The sequence below is a fragment of the Chionomys nivalis genome, chromosome 17 (assembly GCF_950005125.1).
Source record: "Chionomys nivalis chromosome 17, mChiNiv1.1, whole genome shotgun sequence".
NCBI classification, from domain to species: Eukaryota; Metazoa; Chordata; class Mammalia; order Rodentia; family Cricetidae; genus Chionomys; species Chionomys nivalis.
Window position 1 is genome coordinate 50,867,678 of NC_080102.1, and position 17,821 is coordinate 50,885,498.

General features: G+C 41.5%; 1 protein-coding gene across 1 annotated transcript in view; it reads right to left on the reverse strand.

The window, feature by feature from the left end:
* Nucleotides 1-1,697: 1,697 nt before the first annotated feature.
* Adamts20 (ADAM metallopeptidase with thrombospondin type 1 motif 20) overlaps nucleotides 1,698-17,821 on the reverse strand; it is a 118,177-nt gene continuing 102,053 nt past the window's right edge. The window contains exons 33-39 of the mRNA XM_057791850.1: nucleotides 16,969-17,098; nucleotides 16,676-16,770; nucleotides 16,499-16,590; nucleotides 15,374-15,507; nucleotides 12,230-12,321; nucleotides 3,087-3,191; nucleotides 1,698-1,787 (exon numbers count right to left, since the gene is read on the reverse strand). Coding sequence (XP_057647833.1) covers nucleotides 1,698-1,787; nucleotides 3,087-3,191; nucleotides 12,230-12,321; nucleotides 15,374-15,507; nucleotides 16,499-16,590; nucleotides 16,676-16,770; nucleotides 16,969-17,098 — 738 coding nt within the window. The remainder of the gene's footprint in view (nucleotides 1,788-3,086; nucleotides 3,192-12,229; nucleotides 12,322-15,373; nucleotides 15,508-16,498; nucleotides 16,591-16,675; nucleotides 16,771-16,968; nucleotides 17,099-17,821) is intronic.

The following is a 17,821-nucleotide window of genomic DNA, read 5'->3' on the forward strand; positions in this document are numbered from 1 at the left end:
AATGTCTGTGGCTGATTTGCAGAATCTTCTTTCTGTTTGAGGGTTCCACAAATGTTTGACCACATTGGCAGCTGACTTACTCGGGTACTTTATGTGGCACCTTATACAGCCCTAGCAAATGTCTAGGAGGAAAAACTAGCACCCTGGTCTTTCCTGGCAGCTGCACTAGTAAGTCCCATGTTTTGTTTAAGGGTAGGCCGACATGGGAAGATACTTGCTAATTTGCTTTCTAAAATCCCATCATCATATAACACACAATTAAATTATCCAGTTGATAAATAATCCTTTAATTCCTGAGAATCCACCTACAGAGGAGGATTTTTACATTCACTCATATTCTTCCTCTGAGAATACCCCAGTAGAAGGTAGCTGAGCTTCCCTGTGACCTTCAGCTTGACAGGATTTGAACCTGACCATGAGGTAGACTGCCTGTACATACATCTGAAAGGCTAGCCCGTTATGTTTTCTGTTTGGAAGACCTATCTTAACTTTAGAGGAGAAAGCGTTTGCTTTTCCCTGCTCCTCTTCGTGTCTGGAGCACTCACTGACTGGGCCCTCGTTTTCCTGTGACAGCAGCTTTCCCACGTGTCCCAAAGACCAGCACACTTGCTCCAAGGTCATTCCAGCATCACTCCTAATGTCCAGGTCATTAGCACCAGATGGAGACAGCTGGGGCATCCCACTCTCCAGTGTGAAGACAACCGTTGTTGGAATAGACAGACTATATTGTGTAAACCAATCTAATAACTCTCTTTAAAATGTGTTCTATCCATCCTGTTCTTCTAGGCAATCCCGACCATAAAATCTCTAATAATTTTTTTGTTCAGGAAAACAGAATTGTATGCTCAGCCAACACTTAGGATCATTCTATTTGGTTAACAAAATAAAGTACATAACCTTGAGAAAATAGATTTTAAGAGTAGTTACACATGAATTATAAAGGCATAATGACAGATAAACATTACAAAAACAGCAGATCACTCATAACTATAATCAAATTAGAGGTAGGCTTTAAAAGTCAAATCCCAATATATCATACTTTCTCTATTTTGCCACAACATTTTCTATTTAATACTTAATACAAGCACTTCTCTAATAAAAATTGTATTACATTTATAATCATTTTTATTGAAGCACCAAAAGTCCATACATAAAATGAAAGGGAAAAATAAAACAGTAGATCAAAATCATATCAGGAAGAAGTATAATGTCTACATTCTTATTTGACATAATTGCTAATTTGATATTCACCGAGAAATTTAATAATACTAATAGCAATTTAAAACAGTTTCTCCTAACTCTTGTTTGCTCTATTTTAACATTGCAATGACACTTCATTGTACTGTAGAAAGCTGATCAGAGGTTTACGTGTGTGTTTAACAGTAGAACAAAATTATGGTCCAGTCTAAGCTGTTACCAGTAACATTCTCTTGGCATAATTCATTCAAACATGCTTGTATTCCCCATAATATGTTATGACATTTAAAAATGATCCAGATTACGGTGATATAACTCTTATGTTTCTCTTGAAAACCTATAAACATTAAGTAGACTGAAACCCTGGTGAGCACCCAGACCAAAAAGGTTTAAATATGGAAGTCTCGGGAAGCCACAAGTGAGAAAGGAGCACCAGATACGTGTGTTTCACAGAGCAGCCCCCAGCCCCCAACATTGTAGTGTGTCCAGAGTCTGAATGTTCAGAGTACTTGAATTGGGAGACCTGTAGCCGTGTGGGGAACGCATTTCCCACAGAACCCTCCACATCTACCGTAGACTTTGGTTCCATCCTGAAAAGGGAAAGAGGTAGAAAACAAAGGAGACTTTTATACAAGCTGAAAATTGGGCAGAAGACATAAAAAATATCACCGGCTTTGAATCACATGGCTGGAGTCCTCACCAAGAGTTGATGTCCAAGGCAGGTCATGTGCGGGTCTGAAGGAAATGGACAGCCTATGATTCAGACCCACTGCTGCTCACGCCAAGTAAACCACAGTAGGTTTACACACTCTGTCTGAGCATGCACAGTTTTCACCAGAATATTGACTTGGATCGGTGAGTATGTGGCTCTGTGTATGTAGGGGAGTGTGCGTGTGTGTGTGTGTGTGTGTGTGTGTGTGTGAGCGCATATGGAGGCCAGAGACTGACATTGGGTGTCTTTTTCCACAGTTTTCTACTTTATTTATTGAGGCAGAGACTCTCATTGAAAGTGGGGCTCATTGATCTGGCTAACGACTTCCAGGAATCCGCCTTTCTCCACTGCTCCTCTGTAGCACCAGCGTTATAGATACAGGGCCAGGTCCTCATGCTTGTATGGAAGACACTTTACTGACTGAGCTATTTACCTCTCCCCATAAAGCTATTTACATAGATAAAATGGCAGTGTTAGCTAAACAAAGACAGGCAAGGAAATATGAGTACCACATAAATAGATAGTCCTAATCTCTGTAAACTCTCTAAAAATATTTGTTAAGTGGCTTTCTTCACTAGACCAAAGCAAAGAGATAAGTAAATGCCAAATTAAACTATCACTTTGAAATATTAGACCCTAAGTCTCTGTTGGGAGCTTTGTTTGTTTTGAGTTTTGCCACACTTGGAGTTGAACCTTGGGACTGGTAGTCCTTGCTAGGTGATGCTCTACCAGTCATAGGCAACTTCAACCTTCTTTTTACTTGCTTCTGGGAAAAACTCTCACTAAATTACCCATGCAGACCTTGAATTCACTCTATAGCCTGGCCTTGAACTTGCATGTCTTCTGCCTCAGTTTACCAAGAAGCTGGGATTATCAATCCATGCTATTAGACCCAGTACAGTTAAAATTACACCTTTAAAAAATTACATACACATCCAGTCATAAGTTTAAAATCGGAGATCCATGTTAAAGTGTATGGAGCCCATATTTTAATTTGTGTATCTATATGCTCATCAATAAACTTGACTTGTATCCCACCATATGTGGCACATTCGTGACATACCAAGTTTCCAGCCATTGGTCTCTTGTGGGGCTTCCATCTGAGTTTGGGGGCCTTTAGTGCTAGCTCAGCACAGAAGGGATTCACAGACTCTTTCTTTGGTCCTGAGGGACTTACTTGGGATCTGTGGATGATGACAGAGGCATACCTCCCCTGAGCAAGCCACTTCGCTGTGTTGGATATCTTCATCCCAGTTCCTGCTAAGTTAATGCTGAACTGCCCCTGCATTGTGAGGAAAAATAAAAGAATACATAAAATATTTAAGAATATTCTTGCCTAGAAACATCAAATATCTCAAATTATTTTCCAAGGGTCTTAAAACAGGTGAAGAAAGCTGGTCCAACTCTACTGAAAGAAAATGAATCAGGTAAGGAGTTTAAAATCTGACGGCAAAGAAGTCATTGCAAAGTTACTATTTAAAATAAATATTCATTCAAATACATATATAGTGTAGTTATGGAATAGAGAATTCTTATTGCAGAAAATTTAGGTAAACTCCAGATATTTATTATCTAAGTCATTTTATTGAAAACACAGACTACTGACTGTCTATGGCATTGCTATTTTTCAAGAACAGGGCCTCAGCATTAGAAAGTGCTTTTGGGTGGATGAATAATGAAGTACATTATAAATATTAAATAATGACAACATAAAAGTGAACACATGAACGCACACCTAACACCCTCCAGACTCCATGATGGCAACACTAGGCATAGTAGCACTTCAATACTGGTCCACATGGGAGCCCAAGAGTTAACTCCAGGATATATTACATGGACACTCCATCCTATACAACGAAGGGACCGTGTGCATCTTGCAACTTCCAGATTTCTCAGACAGCCTTTACCATATCAGTTAATCAAGACATCTCGTAACTCATCACATAGTGCATCCTGAAGAATGTTCTGTGTGCGTGAGAAAAATACACATGTTCTATTGTGTCTGAATGGAAAATTCTGTGGATGTTGGTTGGGTTATTTGGTCAAGGTGACATTTAAATCCAGGATGGTCTTATTTTCTTCCAGTTGATCTGTCCATCTTTGGAAGAATATTGAGGTCCCTTACTAATACGTCTTTGGTCTTTATTTCTTTTATCCTGTCTATTAATATTTGCTTTAGGTGCTATAGTGGTGTGTGTGTGAGAGAGAGAGAGAGAGAGAAAGAGAGAGAGAGAGAGAGAGAGAGAGAGAGAGAGAGAGAGAAAGAGAGAGAGAGGCCACGTTTCCGCTTTGAAATGGCTCCAAACACAGTTCTGCCATTTTTTACTCTGTGTGCTCGACCACATTCTCAGCCTTTGTAGTCACAGGTTGACTTGAGCTTGATCCCCTGAATGTAGTGTGAGCTGCGGCCATCACCTGAATATCTTCTGATCCCCTCACTTACGCTGCGGCACATGCATATGTATGTGCGTGCACACTAAAGATAAATAAAAATTAAAAATTAAAAACAGTTGCTATTATGAAATCAAAACATGAGCCAGGAGGTGGTGGCACATGCCTATAATCCCAACACTCGGGAGGCAGAGGCAGGCGAATCTCTGTGAGTTCGAGGCCAGCCTGGTCTACAAAAGCTGTGCTCTGGGCATCATATGTCCAGCCTAGATCAATTCTTTTTTTTTTGTTTTTTTGGGTTTTGTTTGTTTGTTTGTTTGTTTTGTTTTGTTTTGTTTTTCGAGACAGGGTTTCTCTGTAGCTTTGGAGTCTGTCCTGGAACTCCCTTTGTAGACCAGGCTGGCCTCGAACTCACAGAGATCCGCCTGCCTCTGCCTCCCGAGTGCTGGGATTAAAGGCGTGCGCCACCACCTCCCGGCGATCAATTCTTTCTGTAACAAGATGAGCACAGCCATCTCATTCGTACACACGTGGACTTTCATCTTTAATAGTGAAATCATACACACATCACAACATTGTCTTAAAGCGGATGTCCTCGTGATTTATGAACACTAGATGTTTGGTGTGTCTGCCTTTCTGTGCACCTGCACACCCAAGTGTTATATGAGAAAGGGCCAGCACTGGAGACACGTAAGGGGCACTGAATAGACCGTCAGGCTTTTCAGTTGTGACGAACATCAGCCACAACTGCGGATCTCAGGGTTAGGGGCTTTGGCAGTTTCAATGCTGTGGAGACCTTCAGGTAAGGGCTTTAGAGGACTGCCTCTTTGGTCGGCATTGGGTCTCACTCTGCCGGGTGGCAGCTGTAACATCAGTGAGACTCAAACCTGAGGCTCTTGGAACTGGATGTTTGGGCGGGGAGGTGCATGCATCTATACCCCGGGGTGCAGGTGTCGGTTCACTTTCCATCTTGTGTGTGTGTGTGTGTGTGTGTGTGTGTAGTTCTCCTGCTAAACTGAGACTAATTTCTTTAAGAAACCTCCAACCCTAACAAGGCGCTGAGAAACAGCACCTTTTCCTAAAGTTTGGGCCCAGGCAAGGAAGATACAGGATTAGAAAGGCGCAAGAACAGCTCAAGTTCCAAGGAATGAGGCACCACAAACTCTAGACCCTAGGAAAGTGAGACACGGTGGTAGCCCAGGCACGTAGGCAGGTAGGGTTCTCTTGAGTCAACATACAAGTAACACGGGTCTGAGGGGGGCCAACAGCTCAATGAGGACTTTACACTACAGAGTCGCTGGTGCCTGGATGCGGGGCTAGTCAAGTTCCAGGAGGATTGGAGCTAAGGAAGTTTGATCTGAAGGATGAGGTTCAGTCAAGTTATTATGCTCTAGAACGTGAGGCTCTACATCTATTCAGCACCTGGACGAACTGTTGTGGGGTGGGCAGTGTTTAGAGATCTTTAGACCATGTCTAGCATCAGCCCGCTGTGCCGCTAGGGGCGCTGCTGCTTCGGCGCACAGGAAGCCTGAAGCGTTGGAGGTGGAGGCAGGGGAGTTCCATGGGGCTGCCACAGATGTCACAGATGTTTCTCAACCTGTGGGTCACGATCCTTTTGTGTGGGGGGGAGGGGTCAGATGACCCTTTCACAGACCAACAGAAAATAGATACTTCCATTATGATTTGTAACAGTAGCAAAATTGCAATTATGAAGTAGCAATTACAATAATTTTATGTTTGGGGTCATCACAACATGAAGAACTGTATGATAGGGTGGCAGAATATGGAAGTCTGAGAACCACTGTGCTAGAAGGTGCAGGAAACACTGTGGTTCCACCACTGAGTTTGAAAACAATTAGATATCTGTATGCAGACCCCTCTCACCCCAGGCTCTACGTCAAAATTAACTCCAAAAGAGCCATAGGATAGACGCAGAGCAGGACTAACTTGTAGAATAAGGATATTTTTAAAGGGGGAAAATCTTTGTAATTTGGCATTTGATTTCTTAGCTCAACAATCCATAAGAAATGATACATCTGATTTCATTCAAATAAAAGAGAAACTTTTACTCTGAAAGACGCTGAAATGAAAGAAGCGATGGCTCAGAGAAGAACGTCGTATTTGCGAACATCTCTGCTGGTGAAAGGGCTTTGTGTGTATCCAGAAAGTGCAAAGGACTCAACATCACCAATAGGAAAACAAACGCGGTGCCAGACACAGGCAGGGACAGGGACACTAACACACACACGACAAATAAGCCCAGGAAAGGTACCTAACCCCATTATGCACCAGACACCGTTAATGAGAAATCAAACAAGCAAATTAAAAGAAACTTGGCAATACCAAATGCTGGCAAGGGTGCAAAGCAACCCTTTGTCTTTGCTGGTAGAAAAACAAAAGGCGCAGCTTCTCTTTACAATGTTTATCGAATCTGCAACACGATTCTAGAGATTAAGCCTAAAGAAATGAAAATGTACTTGAACACCTGTGTGAGTGTGTAAATCACAATTTTCAGCACCTGGAGATAATAAGTATGGACGGGTACTGGCACGATCTACTGGCTTTGCTGGAATGTGATTGTTTCTCCAACTCTCTGGTAATCAAATGCTAATTATAAGACAGAAAACAAGGTCCACACCAGGACTCTTTGGGAACATCTACCTCGAATTTGACACATGTATTCCCAAGTCACATAACACTCTCCGACTCCATCTCACGTTCAATGTGGTAAAGTTTATTTTCTCTAAAGACCGCCATATGTGTTTGTGCTCTTTTTAGCATTCATATCCTGGGGTACCCAGTCACATGCAAACACAGAGGATGCGGCTTTGATGAATCCCAAACAACAGAAGACGTTCTCTCTGTGACATCGAGCATCTGGAAGGTATTCATGCAAATGTCATGTAACCTAACACAAGAATCTGGTTGGTTTATACGTTCGACAGAAGATCTCCAAAAATACTGGGCAGCTTGTAATTTTGGTAACAGTAGCCTGGGGAAGACAAATACAGACTGAATATGGACGGCCTAGCTCCTTGCAGAGCGTCCGTCTGTGCCCAAGAACCATCTCATTTTTGCACGAAGCTCCGCATTCCAGAAATGTTCAGAACCACATGAGGGGCCACCGCATCCTGATGGCAAAAAAACTCTTACTGCTGCTTCTTCATTGACTATTTTAAGGCTTGAGAGGGAGGTTGACATGGGATATCTGTCTGTCCGGCTATAAACTAAGATTACATGCTTTACAGCTTAGCTACATAATTTCCTTAAGATATTTGTGAGGGAAAGAAAGGTATTAGAAGGAAAGAAATAAATAATTTTCTTGTCATTTAAAAATCTGTGCAACAAGCTCTCACGCACATTCCACGCTCACCAAGGAATGTCTTGATTATGATAATTATCTCTCTGTTAAGACACTTCCAACAGGGAGCGCTCACCCAGGAGATAAAATGGATTTTGATTCTACTTGATAATTAGGCGATTTACTTGAATACCAATCTCCTTTGAATTTCACTGGTCTCTCTCACTGAGCAGACTTAAAACAACATGGAAATATTTAGGATCAGATGACCAGATTTTGACAGTCTTTGAACAGCAGAAGTTGGAAGGTCTATTATCACCAAACTGTTTGCACATCTCATGGTATCAAATAGATGACCAGAGGGCAGAGTGAAAAGGAGAAGTGTTGTTGGAGAAAATTCAGCCATCTTGGCATAGACTGGCCACTAGGGAATTGGTCTCCATGTGAGAGGATCAAAAGGAAAATGTCAACAAAAGGAAGCCCTGCATCACCATGAACACCACTTAGAGTGTTAAAATGTTTTCAGTTATGCATCCCTTCAGAGGGTGTGTCGGAATAGACAAGGTGTTTGAGAGGGAGGGGATCTAAGGAGGGAAAGAGAGTTCTGGGGAGAGGCTTGAAGGGAGTCCATTCTGGGAGGTAGCCATTGATCACAGCATTAGTTGAGGAGAAAACGGAAGAAGAAAGAAAGGATGTCGGCCAGCCTAACCAGCCTCAAAGACTGAATGAGAACTCAGGAGTCCTCTGCAGAGTTGTCTGCTTTCAACAACACAGACAATGACATGGAGACACGGCTCAGCGGGTAAGTGTGTCTGCTACAGAAGCATGGGGGACCGAGTTCGGATCTCAGCACCCACGTAAAAAGCCAAGCGTGGGTCAAGCACACCTGTACCTGCAGTAGAGCAGGAGACAGAGACAATAGGGTGACTGAGGCTTGTTGGCTGTCAGCCTCACTCCAGGCCACCTGCCTCAAGGGAGAAGGCAAAGAGTGACAGAGCAGGATGTTTGTCATGCCTCTCTGCCTACACATGTCCACATATACACACGTGTGAATATAAACCGCAAGCACACTTCATTCACACACATACTACTCTGTTCATGCACAAGCAGTGCACTCGTGTGTGTGTGTGTGTGTGTGTGTGTGTGTGAGAGAGAGAGAGAGAGAGAGAGAGAGAGAGAGAGAGAGAGAGAGAGAGAGAGATCAAGACAAAAAGCACTTATAGTTTTGCAGGTTGAAGAACCCGTGGATACTCTTTCTTGAAATCACTTCTGAAAATTATGAAGTATGAGCACCATTTAAACATATGTCTCCTTTTAATAATGAGCCTCTAATTTCCTAAAACCAAAATTTCAGTTGGACTGATAAATCTCTGAATGACTCCAGACCCACAACTGACGTGGTTAGTTTCGCTCTTTATCCGGACTACTTTTTTCCCCTGGGCTTTTGCCTTTCTCTTACTTCTTAAACCTTCTTTTCACTCCTACTCTGTGGCTGACTGACCCCTCCTGGCCTCCTTTCCTGGTTCTTTGTTGCTCCGCCTTTCACCTGTATTTGTCCTTTCTGCCTACCTCTCTCCTGTCTCACTATTGCCGTTCAGCGCTTTATTAGACCATAGGGTGTTTTATTTTTTTAAAATATTTATTTATTTATTTATTTATTATGTACACAATATTCTGTCTGTGTGTATGTCTGCAGGCCAGAAGAGGGCACCAGACCTCATTACAGATGGTTGTGAGCCACCATGTGGTTGCTGGGAATTGAACTCTGAACCCTTGGAAGAGCAGGCAATGCTCTTAACCACCGAGCCACCTCTCCAGCCCCCATCAGGTGTTTTAGACAGGCACAGTAACACAGCTTTACAGAGTTAAACAAATGCAACATGAACAAAGGTCACGCGCCTTAAAATACACAACAGTTAATCTGAGGAAGAGGCTACTACATACAGACACATGGTACAGCTACAGAAGCTGTCCTCAGAGCACACTCAGGCTAGAAAAATAGAAAACTGTGTGCTGTTTCCTAAGGGGACGAAGAGTATCTGGAATATAATAAGGCAGGGTTCAGGTTAAGATGACATAACAGGTGGGATTTTTATGGATGTGCAGAATGAGGATAAACAACCTGAATAAGAACAGCGAGTACATGGAAGAGAAGGTTGAAGTTTAACCCAGGGAAAGGGACGGCTGAGCAAGACCCCTCTGGGAGTCTTTCCTATAAGAATGCCTGGTCCAAGGAGCATAGTCTATTTGGATCCGATTGTGGAGTGATTGATGTTGCCATGATGGAGCAGAAAGGCCAAAGATCGTAGCATCCAGCAACTGGAAGAGAGCAAGAGCTGAGAGCAGGGTCAGCAGAAGTCCGCTGACCAGAGCTGATGGAGAGTCAGGTGGGAGAGCTGGGAAAGAAAAGGCCACAAAGACCATGTAAGACAAGGCTGTTCCTCATAAAAATTTTCTAAACTTGGTGAGATATAGTAATTTATACATCCCAGAAACTGGGGAGACGTGAAGAGACTCACACCAAATGCTACTTAGTGAAGACACCGAGAGGCAGAGACAAAGGGAAGCCTAAGGTAGCATGAGAACTCAGGTAGATTCTAACTCAGTGTCTAGATGGGGAGGCAGGCAGGTAGCAACTTTTAAAACAGTGGGGAAACTAAATGTTTCAATAGAGAACATTCTTTGGATGAGAATAAAAGCAATAAGGTGGAGATAATTGAATACAGCAGGTTGTGCAGAAAGCAAAATATACAAAATGGAAACCAAGTAGACATGAAAAGACCAGTTAGAAGGGAAAGGACACCCGACCCCCTTCCAATCTTTAGGAAGCACTCTTAATCTCCAAGAATATAAACTGAAGGGAAATTCATGGAGATGTATAAACCAGGCAAGTAGTAGCAACTCTAAGTGCTCTAGAATAACCACATTAGCATCAGATCTGTAAACATTAAAGCAAAAAGGGAGGTACCATAGAGGAAGGGGCATATCTTACGATTATAAAAAGAAAACCCATTGGGAATTTGTGAGAGTTACAAATGCACAACCATGTACAGCCAAAGCTTAACTTTATAAAGGAAGCAAAGCAAAACAAGACAGAACTAAAAGCACAGTTCAACTTGAATAGCTTTAGGGTTTCGACGGTTGGCCTGAAGCAGATCGAGAAGGAAAGAGAAGAGAGACCACACTGCAGATAGCAGCCTGAATTCTCTGAACAAGTCATTCAACAGAAGGTACAGCCTTTCCAAGCATGCCCTGAACGCTCTTCAGAATTGAGCCACGCGTTGCACCATAAAAACCACCCTCAATAAGTTTCAAAGGACCGGATAATATGGGGCGTGATTACTAGGCACAGTGTAATGAAAGTAGAATCAGAAGAAATAAAAGAAACTTTAGGAAATTCACAAATATCTGGAAATTAGGATTATTCTCAAATAGTTAATGATTCGATAATAATAGAAAATATTTTAATATAAATAAAAATAAATATACAACATGCAAAGGTTCTTAGACACAGTAAAACAAATATTTAAAGTAGAATTTATAGCTATAAAAACATAAAAAGTGGAAAAATCCCACATCAATAACCTTCCACCTCATGATGCCAGCAAAAGCAGTACAATGCCCACAGCTAAGTGTGGCTCTCTCCCATCAACCAAGAGCCTTCTTTTTACAGCAGACAGAGGCCATTAGGAAATCCACAACTGGTCAAAGTGTAGAGAACAGCTGATGGTGAGGTGTCCATCCTCAGTTGATACATCTACCACACAACCCCCACATATCTAAGGAACATCTTGGAAGAGTGGCTCGGAAAGACTGTAAAAAGACAGAGGATTTCCTCTGTGAGACAGTGTCTTCTATAGACGCACCCATAAAGTCTCCAAAGTGCAGTGATAGCCTCATCGTGGATAGAGGCAGATCTCACAAGGCCTCCACCCAGATGAAGAGATACAGAATATAACAACTGTCCCATTCCAGGGAAAAGTCCCTACATAGGTTAACCGCAAGTAGCTAGCCCTAAACTCATACACATGGAGGCTCAAATATAAGACTGGGTGGTCCTGTTTGCCCAGACTTATGGCAAGGGTGACAGATGGCCACAGACCTCTGTGTAGATCAAGCCTCATTTCACAAATCCAGGAAGCCATTGGAGAATGGATCCATAAGGTTTGCCAGTGCCCTCTAGGGTACCTTTCCACCTTCTGAGAGTCTACGGCACCTCCCACCACTGCCACCCTGGGAACCAATCCATCTTACACGGACCTTTGGGAAACACACACCAAAAGAACTAACACCACCTCCCTCAAATAAACAACACGTGCTTATGATCCATTCGTGTACCTTTCCATGCATATCTGTTCGTTCCAAAGGACCAGTTTGAAAAATTAAAATGATGCCGTACCATAGAGGGGGGAAAATAAGAATCTGAACAAGTGATTGGTCTTCCTCTTGAATCTTTAAAATGAACTTAATATCTCAGTTGATTTCTCATTTTTAAAACAAAGGCATACAGAAAGCTTCAGCCATCTAGCTTGATGTTTCGTGCAATATTCTGGTCATGAAAATTAGTGAAGAGAGGTATTTACTTTTTCATTATGGAGACGAAAAATAATGAAACACACATGAGGTACCTGTGGGCATCTGGCAGCGCTGTAGCAGTCTCCAGCTGTGGCAAATGGGACCGCCTTTCCAAAGAGTGTCTTGGAAAAGAGAAGATCTGTAGCTGTAAAAAATAAACACAGCTCATTACCCTGGAAACAGCAAGGTGATCTTTACTTTCAAGTATGCAGTTTGCAATTGTATCTTAAATATACTAATATGATTAGTTAAAATTTTAACAAAATATCATTAATAGAGCATATTATATAGGACTGCCTCAAATGGATATATTTTATTTAACACACAAATGTACATGGCCTACATTGTTCTAAAAATTACAGGTACATCTGGAATTAAAGAAAAAATATGGAAAAATTAAATAAATGCTCAATCATATGTTACACCACACCAAATCTCTGAGATAGATGGAGTGGGCTCAAGAAGAAAATTACAGAAAAACAGAAAAGCTCATGAAAGGTAGACCCATGCTGACAAAGCAATGCATGTGTACATGCCCTGGATCTACACCATTTCACTGGTGCAATTCTCCCCCTCCTCCATTTGCTGACATTGTTAGCAAAATGTTCTGATTGGCAGTATCACTGAATAGTCTATACAAAACACTAAAACTAGACCCACTGGATCAAAGGCAGATTGGGCAGAACCTTGACTCAGCTGTTGCAACCACTCACGCCTGCATTTGTCACTTAAACAACATGCCAACAATGGCTACCAACTCCACTGACTGAGTCACGCCACTGACAGCTAAGTGTACACCACGTGATGACACGGGTCCTGTGGGGGCCGTTCCCCAAAGTAGCATTTATATAAATATCTCTGAGATAGTTAAAAGCAGGTCAGACCTTTCATAATCCACCCGAGGAATTGGGTGCACCTCCCTGGCCTCAGTCAATGTGGTCATGGTGGTGAGCTTATATGCAACATGGATGGACGTACACAGCATGGAAAAGACAGACAGTACAAATTGGAGCTGTTCCAGGATAGGTATCACAGGAGTTTGAAGAAGGAAAAGAAAGGAATTTAAAATGTATCCACTTGATATTATTGATATTATATGCTTAGGACTCAGGCCAATGACTGGCAATATGAGAGTTTGAGTTGATAAATTAATGAAAAACAGCATCCAATAAATAAGCCACTGAGTGTAGGTAACGTAAGATACTGGTACTAATTAATTAATTGACATGCTCTCATTTTAAAAGAATAGCCAACTTTTAGAGAGAAACATTTATCATACCAAGATGTTAAGTTGATATAGTAAAAGTATCATCTTTGAACCTTAATAGAAAAGGCAAAAGGGATTTAGAGGAATTTTAAAAGAGAAATCAGAAGCCCTTAGAGGCGGTTTCTACTCTTAAAAATGAAGAGAACTGGGTTTAAGAAGATACCCAGGGCTATGTGGTAACAGCAACAAAGAATTTACACACAGGAGGCTCCCAGAGTCTGTGCTCATACCTGCATCAGCACACAACTGCTTTGCCACCACCAACACACCCCGTATTCTTAACTCATGCAGAAGTTTAATTCATACAGAGAATCTCTTGTCAATTAAGTGGATAGAAACACAGTTCAATGACAGTGTTTCAAAAAAACAAAACAGAGCAAAACAAAGCAAAATATAAGGGGGCTGGGGAGACAGTTCAGTACTTAAGGCATCTGCTGTCCTTGCAGAATGGAGTTTGGTCCCCAGCCCCACGCCTGGTGGCTCACAGCTATCTGTCACTCCAGCTTCAGAGGAGCTCACACCCTCTTCTGACCTCCTCAGGCACCCACACTCATGCACATATAATGCCCCCAAAATAATAACACAAATCTTTTTTAAATTTTTTTATTATTTATTTATCTTTATTTTATGTGCACTGGTGTGAAGGTGTCAGATCCCCTGGAACTGGATTTTCAGACAGTTGTGAGCTGCCATGTGGGTGCTGGGAATTGAACCCGGGTCCTCTGGAAGAGCAATCGGTGCTCTTAACCACTGAGCCATTTCTCCAGCCCCAACACAAATCTTTATTGTAAACCATAATGATAAATGTCAGCACTAATTTTGTTCTCTCAGACAGAAGAGACTATATGTTTCAAGGTGGGACCTGTGGGATTATATTGGATTTGGTCACCAGGGTGGAGCCCAAATGATAGACCCTGGTGAGTACCCAAAGAAAGAAACCATATTATCATAACACACATACAGTACCACCGTGTGCAGGCAGATGAGACCCACACCAAGCCCTGGGCTGCGCTAATTGATCTTTCCTTACTTTATAAAGCAACTTGCCTCAGGTTTATTGAGAGTTATAAAGCTGGAGTCAACCACTGCAGTAAGGTCAGATTTTAGTAATTGATAACTTTCATTATGAGAATAGCATCAAATCACCACAGAGCCAAAATTTAGATACAGAACATTCATGTAGATTCTGTCTCTCTGCGCTGTATAAAGTGCTGGGTTCAGTGAGGATGGAGACAGAGCCTCTGAAAGTGGATACTCGTTCCTTCTTCATGCAGAGATGGAGCACTTGACATGAGGGTGCATCATGGCCAGCGTACTGCGGGGTTCATACGTATCTGTGACCTAGGTGAATTACCAGTTAATTTCTAGGAACATGGCATGTTTTCCAGCCTGAGTTCTCTGGGCAGGTCTTCATTCCCTCATGGTGGTGCTTAACTATGAACTGGGACAAGTCGCTCTCATAAGAGAGAGTTAATGTTATCATCTGTGACATTTTGATGTAATATCTATTTTATCTGATACAAGGTTGTTTAAGAGATTAAATGATGTAGTGTATAGGAAAGTGTGATGCTCAATAGTTTATAATCTTGAACTAATGTTATTACTTTAAATCCTACAATAAAACCTTACACTTACGTTGGGGCTATTAATTTTTCAACTTAATATGGTTGGGGTTTTTAAGCTATCTTTTAAGTAAGATAGCTTTATTTGAGGGAACTATCTTATTACTGGCACTATATAATAACACCTGTATCAAAGGTTCCCATATTTCATGTCATCATAAAGAATGTATGTTTCTCATAATTGTAAAGAAAACCATTCTGTACGATGTTGGGTTCTTCATTATATCCTGTCATATATATCAGTACATGGCTGTACTTTTCCTTAGCAAATGGAGGCATTTTTGTTTTTATGGAGACCCAGCACTTACTTTTGATTTGCATGGAAGCGAGATCAACTCTCACTTTGCTGAAAGCAGTGTATCCAGCAGGTGGGTAGTCATTTTTACATGCACAGTCTTGCCTCCTGCTTCCATTGAAGGGGCATTCATAGGGATTTTGAAGTCTGTAACAACATTGGGACATTGTATTACTTGATGCATTTGTTAGACTCCCATGTGGTAAATGAAGAACTTAGAAAATACGAAACATAGCCGGGGCAGTGGTGGTGTACACTTTTAATCCCAGCACTCAGGAGGCAGGAGAAGTGGATCTCTGAGTTTGAGACCAGCCTGGTCTACAGAACAAGTTCTAGGACAGCCACTGCTACACACACACACACACACACACACATACACACACAGATGGGTAAAACGGAAGTATTTCTATTCTTCAACACCATAGTGCCAACATGCTAACTGAGAAAGAAGCAGAATCACTATGACTAAAGTGGTAACTTAAATGTAATTAGCCAACTTAATCTCACAAGAAATGGTAATACTAGGAGGTGTGGTTTTGTTGGAGTGGGTTTGGCCTTATTAGAGGAAATGTATCTCTGTGGGGGAGGGCTTTAAGGTTTGCTATGCTCAGGATACCACCCAGTGTCTCAGTCAACTTCCTGTTGCCTGCAAGATGTAGGACTCTCAGTTACCTCTCCAGCTCTATGTCTGCCTGCATCCCACCATGTTCTCTGCCATGATGATAATGGACTAAGCCTCTGCAACTATAAGCAAGACCCTTTTCCTTACAGGAGTTGGTGTGCTCATGGTGTTTCTTCTCAGTGATGAAACCCTAACTAAGACAACTAACATGAAGAATCCTTAGTGAGAAATTCAAGGAATATTTCTACAAAAAATTGAAATGTAACTATCCCAGTTTTTCTTGCTAAAATTAGTTGGATTTCTATAAAAATAGACAAGGTCTTAAACTTATCTCTTCTGTACTGTTCCACACTCACGCTCTTCGTGATTACAGGCTCACACATGGCTAAGGTCCTAATGTGTCCACCTCCTTCTCAATTTCCTGTCCTAAAAGTGACAATCCCAATGCTGTGCCAAAGGCTCAGTACCCTAACAGTGGGCCCTAACAGTGCACAGACAGAACAAAGCATCTCATACCTCAGGCCATACACTTCAGAAAAGTTCTCTTCTCCTTTGACCAGTGGTAAATATTCTTTAGGGTTCTCCAGTTGCATGCCTGAGCAATGGATCTACAGGGAACACACAAATGTCTAGAAAACACTTTCCAAAGACAGGATCAAAGTTAAAATCGATTAGGATTGGTTTTCACAATACCTTCACTGTTCTTCCCCTGATGTTAAGGTCATAGTCACCATCTTTGGTAATGTTCTTTGTAACTTGGATTTCTTTGCAGGTGGCGAATAATTTACCTTCGAGGATAAAGTCATGTGACACATCAACCCTGAGCAAATCCCAAGCAGCTTGGACTTGACCCTCAGAATCATTGCTGTGATCTGAAGGTCTGGTAGTGTGTGGCAGAACATGACAGCTGCATAGGTCTAGTTTATCATTTCAGCTGAAACTTAGGGGCACTTGATGCTGGGTAGATTTTGGAATCTATTACTTACAGTCATTGGCATAACATTTCTTTTGAGCATCTGGCTTTAAAGGCTTTAAACATAAGTCACTGGGCCAACCGTTTTCAGTCCTGCATTCTACTCTTCTCTCCATTATCCCATTTCCACAAGTGACTGAGCACTGTCAACACAGTAAAGTCGGAGGTAAAATAGATAACAAGTATTAAGTAAGGCCAGGAAACCCATACTGCCCTCTCCAAGACTAGACTCTTTAAGATCAAAGTGAGGGTCAGTCGTGGTTAGAACTATGGAAGATACAAAAATACTCTGGGGAAGGGTAGTCACTGAAGTGGGGAAAAAGAATCCTTTAGTGTGAGCCTGCAGCTGTTGTTTCTCAGGTGCTGGTTTCTTGCTATTTATCTCATACAGTTGTATCATCAGCACACGACAAACATTCAGTAAACATTCCTTTATGAGCCTTATTAAAACTGCCTATGTGTACATAGCACACTGCAAATACTTAATAAACGTTAATCTCATTTATTACCATCATTACAGCTACTTAGAGGTTTTCCTTATGATGAATTTACAAAGTAATATTATTGTATTTCCATTAAGTTGATGAATAGAATATAGTGTAAATAATATGTATTATAGACATATTAGAGAAATCTACTTCACTTAGCTGATATTTCTGAAGTACCTACATAAAGTCCAAGCCACTGTACATGTTCTCCAAGGACTAAAATGAGAAATATTGCTATTTTCTTATGAGAAAGTTAGAATACACACAGAAATGATAAGATATTTATACAAAAATCAAATACAGTGGTTTTTTAGACAATGGTGGAGAAAATAACTTGGAAGATTTACTTAAAATACAGATTACCAGGCATTCCACCTC